General features: G+C 45.2%; 4 protein-coding genes across 4 annotated transcripts in view; 1 reads left to right on the top strand and 3 right to left on the bottom strand.

The window, feature by feature from the left end:
* The window catches only part of LOC139746931 (uncharacterized), an 8,061-nt gene extending 6,851 nt beyond the window's left edge, over positions 1–1,210 (bottom strand). Inside the window, exon 1 of the mRNA XM_071658621.1 lies at positions 1–1,210. This exon is cut by the window's left edge and continues 5,672 nt beyond it. The gene's annotated coding sequence lies outside the window, so the exon portion shown is untranslated.
* Positions 1–10,000, top strand: part of LOC139746906 (cubilin-like) — a 132,886-nt gene that overhangs the window by 50,110 nt on the left and 72,776 nt on the right. The gene's annotated exons all lie outside the window — the stretch shown is intronic.
* Positions 1,366–10,000, bottom strand: part of LOC139746929 (uncharacterized) — a 10,749-nt gene continuing 2,114 nt past the window's right edge. Inside the window, exons 2-4 of the mRNA XM_071658614.1 lie at positions 6,687–6,822; positions 5,335–6,455; positions 1,366–2,794 (exon numbers count right to left, since the gene is read on the bottom strand). Coding sequence (XP_071514715.1) covers positions 2,611–2,794; positions 5,335–6,455; positions 6,687–6,822 — 1,441 coding nt within the window. The 3' untranslated portion in view covers positions 1,366–2,610. The remainder of the gene's footprint in view (positions 2,795–5,334; positions 6,456–6,686; positions 6,823–10,000) is intronic.
* LOC139746882 (uncharacterized) lies at positions 6,829–7,811 on the bottom strand (the record flags this gene model as incomplete). Its single annotated transcript, XM_071658535.1, has 1 exon — positions 6,829–7,811. A coding segment is annotated over one exon (966 nt), but the record flags the coding sequence as incomplete, so codon positions are not given.

Here is a 10,000-nt window from a genome sequence, read left to right as displayed (position 1 = left end):
TGGTGACTGAGTTTGGTAAAGTGTGTGAAAGAAGAAAGTTAAGAGTAAATGTGAATAAGAGCAAGGTTGTTAGGTACAGTAGGGTTGAGGGTCAAGTCAACTGGGAGGTAAGTTTGAATGGAGAAAAACTGGAGGAAGTAAAGTGTTTTAGATATTTGGGAGTGGATCTGGCAGCGGATGGAACCATGGAAGCGGAAGTGAATCATAGGGTGGAGGAGGGGGCGAAAATTCTGGGAGCCTTGAAGAATGTTTGGAAGTCGAGAACATTATCTCGGAAAGCAAAAATGGGTATGTTTGAAGGAATAGTGGTTCCAACAATGTTGTATGGTTGCGAGGCGTGGGCTATGGATAGAGTTGTGCGCAGGAGGGTGGATGAGCTGGAAATGAGATGTTTGAGGACAATATGTGGTGTGAGGTGGTTTGATCGAGTAAGTAATGTAAGGGTAAGAGAGATGTGTGCAAATAAAAAGAGTATGGTTGAGAGAGTAGAAGAGGGCGTTTTGAAATGGTTTAGTCACATGGAGAGAATGAGTGAGGAAAGATTGACCAAGAGGATATATGTGTCAGAGGTGGAGGGAACGAGAAGTGGGAGACCAAATTGGAGGTGGAAAGATGGAGTGAAAAAGATTTTGAGTGATCGGGGCCTGAACATGCAGGAGGGTGCTGTCAATGAAATGAACCAGGGCATGTGAAGCGTCTGGGGTAAACCATGGAAAGTTCTGTGGGGCCTGGATGTGGAAAGGGAGCTGTGGTTTCGGTGCATTATTACATGACAGCCAGAGACTGAGTGTGAACGAATGGGGCCTTTGTTGTCTTTTCCAAGCGCTACATCGCACACATGAGGGGGTAGGGGGGTTGTTATTCCATGTGTGGCGAGGTGGCGATGGGAATGAATAAAGGCAGACAGTATGAATTATGTACATGTGTATATATGTATATGTCTGTGTGTGTATATATATATGTGTACATTGAGATGTATAGGTATGTATATTTGCGTGGGTGGACGTGTATGTATATACATGTGTATGTGGGTGAGTTGGGCCATTTCTTTCGTCTGTTTCCTTGCGCTACCTCGCTAACGCGGGAGACAGCGACAAAGCAAAATAAATAAATCAACAGATATAATATATATAGTCTTATTCAAAAGGTTAATAATGAGTAAAGTTTTTTAAAACAGTTTATTATCTAGAAAAGCAACGGAAACCTCGAATAAAAAACGGGATGCTTTTGAGTGTCGAAATGAAAACTTTGCGTTCTAGACACCATGTACAAGTTTGTGTGTGTGTGTGTGTGTGTGTGTGTGCTTCGTGAAAAGAGAAGAGGTGGTGAAAACCTTGCTGAAGCTAAAGTGCAGGAAAGCTGATGGTGTGTGTGTGTGAGTGTGTGTGTGTGTGTGTGTGTGTGTGTGTGTGTGTGTGTGTGTGTGTGTGTGTGTGTGTGTGTGTGTGTGTGTGTGTGTGATTTCTACTAGTTGTAAATGATGTTTGTGTGTTACGGGGAGAGAGATTTGCACTCGTGTTGCCCTGTCCCTTGCCTCTGTATAAACGTAACTACATTTGCGTTCACTTACGCGCGCACACACACACACACACACACACACACACACACACACACACACACACACACACACACACACAGAGGTCAAATGATTTCAACTTCTAAGCTTTTAACACAGACCGATGACGTGGACAGTGAACAGTCCTTCGAGAGATGCAGGAATGGAGGCAACCAGAAAACATTAGATATGATTAAGCGAGAAACTTGTTAAGAATTATGTAAAGAAATCCCATTCTCAGCCTAAGAGAGGTGGATGAATGGAATAAGATAGTGAGGATATGGTTAATGAAGAGATGTCATACATAGATCTAAGAAGTCGCATGAGAGTAAAAGAATGTTCAAGGGATAGGGGTGCTCCCACGAGTGAAAAACTCCCTCCCAGTACTGTACAGGTGGTTAGCCTAAGCCAGGTACCTATGTATCCATCAGCCTTGAAGGGAAGGAAGGACACATGGGTTAGGTGTGGGTCAACTGCCTCGCCCAGGCAAGCTTCAGAAACGCTGACCACTACACCACGGAGGAAATGTTGTGTGTGTGTGTGTGTGTGTGTGTGTGTGTGTGTGTGTTTGTGTGTGTGGATGGGTGGAGGAGGGTAGCTATATTCAAAACAATTCCTTATCTTACTACCTTATCCTAGATAGAATTAATGCTAAAGTACTCGTTTAAAAAACAACAATTATTTACCTCAGTTGCTTTATGCATTTAAAATCAACCATATGACTTGTAGACAAAGAAAAAAAAAAAAGGGTTTCTCTCTCGTTTTCTGTGCGCATTGATGATGGCTAAAGGACAATATGAATGTACTCGTTACCATCCCTTATCTGTTTCACTGATGCGAACTTGGAAAGAAAACAAGATTCAAAAAAAAAAAACCAAAAGAGAGAGAAAAAGCTGTCGGTTATACTCATGATACATCGCTAAGTGACTACAGGTGAGAATATACGAGTCGGTGGTAGTTGCCTCCTCCTCTGGGTCTACGACGAAGGGCACGGCAGCAGCGATAAGGCAAGGGAGAGAGAGGAGGAGAGGTAACTCCTCACACTCACACTCTCTCTACTGGATGGCACCGCCGCCGCCCAGGCGAGACCACTGGGCTACCATCACCCACTGGTCGTTGGCGCCATCAGCGAAGGCGGAGTTCATCCTCGCCTCCCGATTCAGTGGTGCCTCTACGTACTGCTGCTGCTCCTGCTGAGGCTGGTAGTAGGACTGCGACCAGAGATCACGCTTGTTCTTCCTAGGAGAAGAATGTTTTCCAGTTATGTATACACACTGTGCGTAATGTGAGGAAGGTGGCGTCTTGTGGTTGTCAGTTACCCTATGTATGTTACGTGATCAAATCTTAATGTTACAGTGATTCAGATGATTTCTTCTACAAAACATTATATATATATATATATATATATATATATATATATATATATATATATATATATATATATATATATATATATATATATATATATATATATATATATATATATATATGCTGATATGATGATCGCGCTTGTCCATGAAGGTGAAATCGCACTTCAGTAGTTCATACAATTATATTTGACATGTAGTTTTTCTATACATGTGGCACGACATGTTTCGTGGAGTCAGTCCACCTCATCAGGTGCCAGTACTTAACAAACTTATTTAAATCCCAACATCACACTTGATTCCCGCCGTCCAACACCAATCTGTATAGACCAAGCACTGTGTCTTCTCTGTATGGTCGTAACCGTTGTAAGGGAGAGTGATTAAGGAGGGTCACGTGGCGGGGGTTGACCTGGATAGCTGTGTGTGTCTTGACCAACATTTTCTTTATGCTTCCAAGTTTTGTCAATTTCCTCATAATGATTTGGTTAATGCTAGGATGGGCTTTAAAATTGCCTGGGAGCAAATTAAAGTTCTTAGTAATAGCAATTATGAAGTTGTGTGGCATAATCAGCAGAGGGGTATAGAATAACGGGATTTTCAAGATCTATGGGATGATCATATTCATGACAATGTTTAGCGATCGCATTTTTGTGGTCATCCCTGCGTACTGCATGACGGTGCCAATAACACCTCTCCGTTACAATTTTACCTCTTTGGCCTATATACATATATCTACATGCCTTGCATTTGACGGCGGAAACACTCCTAATTGTTGCATGATTTGCCTACTACTTATCAAGGTCTTACTGACTGAGTTTCTGTCCTGGAAAGCAACAGTACAAGCATTGCTTTTAGAACATGTCTTTGATAAACTAAATTTGTGAGAATAGGACAACACTAATGGGTTTGTAAACAAACCTTACTGGTAAGTTAGAGGACATTTGATGTTCCTTGTAACAAAAATGTGACAAATAAGGATAAGTCTGCATGAAAGAGGTCGAGGGTCAGCAAATAGATGAGGGGTCAAGCAGAAGGATAGACGAAAGGTGAAGATTAGTATGAAGGATAAGACATCAGGAGAAGAAGGATAGGCGTCGGCGTCAGGATCAGCAGGTTTGTAGAGAGGTATCAGGAGGATAGGATATCAGGAGAGTAATGAGGAGGTCAGGGATAACAAGGTGGTGAGTGAGAGGTCACTGAATATGCACCGTGGAGGATAAACATGAGGGAGAATGAGTCTGTGAGGTTCATCTGGAACGCAGAGTTCAGCAGCGAGGTGAAGAAAACGAGAGATTCGGCAGCAGGGGGTTTGAAATTTGGCTGTGTGAGGAGACAACGGGACGAGATTCAGGAGTTAGGGAGAGGAGGGTGGGTGGTGGTTTGCGTGGGGGTGGAGGTCAGAATGAAGGTGGATGCAAGTTAGTATGAGGGTGGATGGAGGTCAGCATCATGAGGATGGGTGAAGGTCAGAATGAGGGTGGGTGGAGGTCAGAATGAAGGTGGGTGGAGGCCAGCATGAAGGTGGGTGGAGATCAGCATGAATGAGGATAGACAGATGTCACCATATTGGTAGACTGAGGTCGACCTGACACAAGGTGGAAGTCGAAAGGTCTAGCGAGACTAGGTGGAAGTTCAAATGTTTGACGAGGTTCACTCGAAGTGTGAGTAAGAGCGAACGAATGGATGAGAGAAACGACCTCCATCAGAGGTGGGAATGCAAGGTTCTTTTGCAGCAGCGTTCGGGAGAGTCTGAAGGAGGAGAAGAGGCTAGTAGGCGAGGAGCTGCAGTGAGTAGCAGTCTACTGCAGAGAAAATGGCAAGAGGCAGCCGGGAGAAGAACAGGTCACCAGGAGGGAGAGAGAGAGAGAGAGAGAGAGAGAGAGAGAGAGAGAGAGAGAGAGAGAGAGAGAGAGAGAGAGAGAGAGAGAGAGAGAGAGAGAGAGTGTCATCAGGTGATGACGGTCAGCAGACGAGTTAGGACAGATGTCAAAGAACAAGAGGAGTTGAGGAATAAGGTCATTAGGTCGTAAAGGTCAGCAGACGAGTTAGGAGAGGTGTTAAAGGTCAGGAGGAGTTGGGGAAAAAGGGTCATCAGGTAATGAAGGTCAGCAGACGAGTTGGAAGAGGTGTTGAAGGTCAGCAGGAGCATTAACATATCAGTGGGGTTAGCTGGACAGGGGGAAAAAAATGGCTGTTTACAAAAGATGAAAGAAAGACTCATCGTCAGCCCAATACTTTAAGTTAAAGAAGTGAGAAAGCCACCCTATTTACGACCCACCCTTAGCTATAGGACTACAGGGCTTCTCCCTATGACTGTGGGGGGAAAGCTGTGCCCAGAACAGGGAGCAGATTAAGTCTGCAGTTAGTGTCCAGGGTTAGTTGGGTCCCTGCCGAGGAGCTCGGGACACTTACTTGGATTCATTCTTGTCCTTCTTTGAGTCTTCTGACTCCTCGCTGCTGTCTTCTTGGCTTCCCTTGTCATCCTCGTCGCTCTCTCTTTCTGGACTGTCTTCTTCTTCTTCTTCCGAGTCTTCGTCTTCCTTCTTTTTGCTGTCTTCCTTGTCGTCTTCTTTCTTCTCACCGTCTTTCTTCTTGTCTTCTTCGACTTTCTTTCCCTTGTCCTTCTTGTCTTCGTCGTTCTTCTTCTCCTCATCGTTCTTCTTTTCTTTCCCTTTCTTCTCATCGTCTTCTTTCTTCTTCTCATCGTCTTCTTTCTTCTTTTCATCGTCTTCTTTCTTCTCGTCTTCCTTGCCCTTTTTGTCTTCACTGGACTTAACAGATTCCTGCTTTTTCTTTTCCTTCTTACCTTTCTCTTCTTCCTCGCTGTTGCCCTTTTTCTTCTCGTCCTTCTCTGTGCTTCTCTTTAACATTATCAGGTCTTCACTCTCCTCCCCATCCTCGTCCGCCGCTTTGCTGCTTTCCTTCTTGTCTTCTTCTTTGGCTGTCTTCTCTTCTTTGGCTTTCCCCTTACGTTCGCCTCCTGCATTATCCTCCTCCTCTTCTATGCCCTCTTTATCCTCGTTCACCTTACTTTTGCCCTTCCTCTGTGGCATCTTTTCTTCGTCCTTCTCGTCTTTCTTCTTGTTTTCCTCCTTCTTATCTCCACCTTTTTTCTCATCCTTCTCTTTGCCTTCTTCATCATCCTTCTTTACTTTCTTCTTAGTGTCATTTTCATTTCCTCCCTTTTTCTCTTCCTTATCATTCTTATTCTCTTTATCATCCTTATCTTTCGCCTTTGCCTCTGGCTTTTTCTCCTCTTCTTTTGCATCCTTTTCTCCTGCCTTTGCCTTTTCCGTTTCGTCTGTTCCCTTCCTCTTCTCTCTCACCTTTTTCTCGCTTTCATCCTCCGTCTTATCTACGTCATCGAAGATGCCCCGGGCAGTCCGGTCGATGTTCATGGGATCTACGTCATCCAGGTCTTCGTCAGGCAGCTGCTCCTCAGCAAGCATCTTGGCTTCCCGGTTCCACGAGCCTTTAGGGCCGATGGCTCCCTCCCAGTTATCACCCAGGGCATCATCGTATTGCCACGCCTTCTGCAGTAGAAGAGGGGAAGCAAACAGGTATTCACACAGACACACACACACGTCAAAATCAGGTTGATACTATTGGCTAATGACACATGGGAGTCAGTTCAGTAACTGTCTTTTAAATTAACGTATCTGTACAACGTCTTCACTATAAGATCATTTATATGCCTCAAGAAATATTATCTCTTTAACGATAATTTAACGATAATTTAGAAGCGTTTATTCAGTGTTACCAACCTCCTGGTCAAGGTCCAGTCCTCTCCCACTTCTGGAGGTGATAGGGTCAAGCGGGTCCACTTCTTCTTCCATATCAGTCCAGTAGTTTTTGGGGAGGGCTGTCACAGCCACCACCACCACCGCTACGACCGTCACGCTGCGCACCACACTCAGGGTTAGCTACTTGCTTGGTGGTGGTGTTGTGTTGGTGATGGGTTGGTATAGAGGGAGGGGAAGAAGGTGCTGGTGATGACGGGCTGGTGTAGTGGAGTGTTGATGGTTATGAGTTAGTGCAGGGGAGTGTTGGTCGTGATGGGTTGATGTAGGGGAGTGTTGGTTGTGATGGGTTGATGTAGGGGAGTGTTGGTCGTGAGGGGTTGATGTAGGGGAATGTTGGTCGTGATGGGTTGATGTAGGGGAGTGTTGGTCGTGATGGGTTGATGTAGGGGAGTGTTGGTCGTGATGGGTTGATGTAGGGGAGTGTTGGTCGTGATGGGTTGATGTAGGGGAGTGTTGGTCGTGATGGGTTGATGTAGGGGAGTGTTGGTCGTGATGGGTTGATGTAGGGGAGTGTTGGTCGTGATGAGTTGATGTAGGGGAGTGTTGGTCGTGATGAGTTGATGTAGGGGAGTGTTGGTCGTGATGAGTTGATGTAGGGGAGTGTTGGTCGTGATGGGTTGATGTAGGGGAGTGTTGGTCGTGATGGGTTGATGCAGGGGAGTGTTGGTCGTGATGGGTTGATGTAGGGGAGTGTTGGTCGTGATGGGTTGATGTAGGGGAGTGTTGGTCGTGAGGGGTTGATGTAGGGGAATGTTGGTCGTGATGGGTTGATGTAGGGGAGTGTTGGTCGTGATGGGTTGATGTAGGGGAGTGTTGGTCATGATGGGTTGATGTAGGGGAGTGTTGGTCGTGATGGGTTGATGTAGGGGAGTGTTGGTCGTGATGGGTTGATGTAGGGGAGTGTTGGTCGTGATGGGTTGATGTAGGGGAGTGTTGGTCGTGATGGGTTGATGTAGGAGAGTGTTGGTGATGATATGCTCGTGTAGGAGACTGTTGGTGGTGATGTACTTGTATTGGGGATTCTTGGTGGCGCTGAGCTGGTGTAAGGGGAGGGGGAGGGTTGTTTGTGTTGACGATCTGTTGTAAGGTTGTGGTGGATTAGGTGGTGAGGTAGGTAAATGCAAAGGCGTGTTAGTACGGGGTGACAAGGCCTAGGAAATGAGTCAGTTGTTTGCTGATAATGCAGCACTGGTGGTAGAATTGAGTGAGAAACTGCAGAAGATGGTGACTGAATTTGGAAGTGTGTGTGAAAGGAAGAAGTTGACAGTAAAATGTGAATGAAATCAAGGTTATTAGGCTTAGTAAGGTTGAGAGAGGAGTTAGATGGGTGGGAGTGTGTATGGAGAAAAACTGGAGAAATTGAAGTGCTTAAGATACCCGGCAATGAAAATAGCAACGAATAGAACCATAGAAGCGGAAGTGAGTCATACGGTGGATGAGGGGGCGAATGTTCTGGAAGCGCTGAAGAATGTGTGGAGAAAGAGACCGTTAACGGGGAGGGCAAAAATGGGTATGTTTGAAGGTACAGTAGTCCCAACAATATCATGTAGATGCAAGGCATGGACCATAGATAAGGCTGTAGATATGTTAGAAATGAAAGGTTTGAGGACAATATACGGTGTAAGATGGTTTGAATGAGTCACTGATGAAAGGGTAAGAGAGATGTGTTGAGAGACCTGAAGATGCTGTGCTAAATTGGTTCGGACATGTGGAGAGAATGAGTGGGGAAAGGTTGACGAAGAGGATATATGTGTCAGAAGTGGAGGGAACAAAGAGAACGGGGAGACCAAATAGAAAATGGAAGGATGGAGTGAAAGAAAGAGTTTAAGCGATCGTGGCCTGATCAGGCAGGAGGATGAAAGGCATGCACGGAATAGAGTGAACCAGAACGTTGTGGTATACAGGGATCGACTTGCGGTCACTGGACTGAACAAGGGCAAGTGAAGCGTCCGCAGTAAACCAAGGAAAGGTCTGTGGGGCCACGTTCTGGAAAGGGAGATGTGGGTTCGGTGCATCACACATGACGGCTAAAGAATGGGTGTGAGCAGATACGGCCTTTCTTCGTCTGTTCCTGGCACTACCTCGCTAACGCGAGAAAAGGTGATCAAGATAATATAGATAATGTATATGTTTTTTCATTTATCAATCTATCTACCTATCTATCTGTCTATTCATTTGTCTGTTTATCCATCTGTCAATCTATCTATCTACCTATTTACCTGATTCATCTGTCTATTCATCTTCTCGTGAAGTGAATGCACACATACCCAAAAACCACAGCAGGGCGTCCCCACTTGACCCCCATCCCCTTAGGCACTACTTGACTATCAGCATGCGACTGTATGTCGGGCTGTCCAATCAACGTCTTAAGAAATGCATCTGGTGACCCCAAACTCTCTCTCTCTCTCTCTCTCTCTCTCTCTCTCTCTCTCTCTCTCTCTCTCTCTCTCTCTCTCTCTCTCTCTCTCTCTGGTATACTTCAGGCGTTTGTTTTCTACAACACGCCTTATGTGTACGGCACGAGGCCAGCCTCGGAATCATAACAGATCTTGTAACTCACCTTGATTATTTCCACCACAACCACTTGCACGCCACCTTCGCCCGCAATGGTTTAGTTTATCATGTCGACATTCTCGAGTAAGTCCTCCTTCCACGTTGCTGACTTTCGTATCTTATGCTCGAGGTTATACCGAGAGTGAAAAGTCACCTTTTGCGAGGCTGTGTCACTAAACCACATTTGCTTTGCTGTTAGAAGCAGTGCAGCCTTAGGTTATTCTGGCTCATAGTAACAAAGTTAAAGGACGTAGGGGAAGAACTGTTTGAAAATGTTTTAGGAGTATGGTCAGGGGTTGGTGAGAGTAAAGGAGCTAAGGAAGGAGTAGCACAACTAAAGCAGGAGTTGTAGGAGTGCGTGATAAAGTGTACGGAAGTGAGCTCCAGACTGATAGGGGTAAAAAAGAAATTGTTTACCGTGAGATGGATGATTATCAGTGCTTATGCACCTGACCATGAGAAGAAAAATCATGAGAGACTAGTGTTCTGGGAGTGAGTGAGAGTGTCAGCAGTTAAGATGCAAAGGACTGGGTATGAGTGACGGGTGACTTAAATGCAACGGGGAGCAATGTGACGACAGCTGAGGCTGTATTTGGAGGGCATAAGGTATTCAGTAATGTGAATGGAAATAGTGTTGAGTTGTGCGCTAAATAAAGGCTGGTGATTGGAAATATCTTGTTTAAAGATAGGGACATACGCATGTACTCATATGTGAATAGGAA

This window comes from Panulirus ornatus, chromosome 66 (assembly GCF_036320965.1).
Source record: "Panulirus ornatus isolate Po-2019 chromosome 66, ASM3632096v1, whole genome shotgun sequence".
Classification (NCBI taxonomy): domain Eukaryota; kingdom Metazoa; phylum Arthropoda; class Malacostraca; order Decapoda; family Palinuridae; genus Panulirus; species Panulirus ornatus.
Note: the sequence above shows the minus strand (reverse complement) of the source record. Positions and strands in the feature narration are given on the sequence as shown.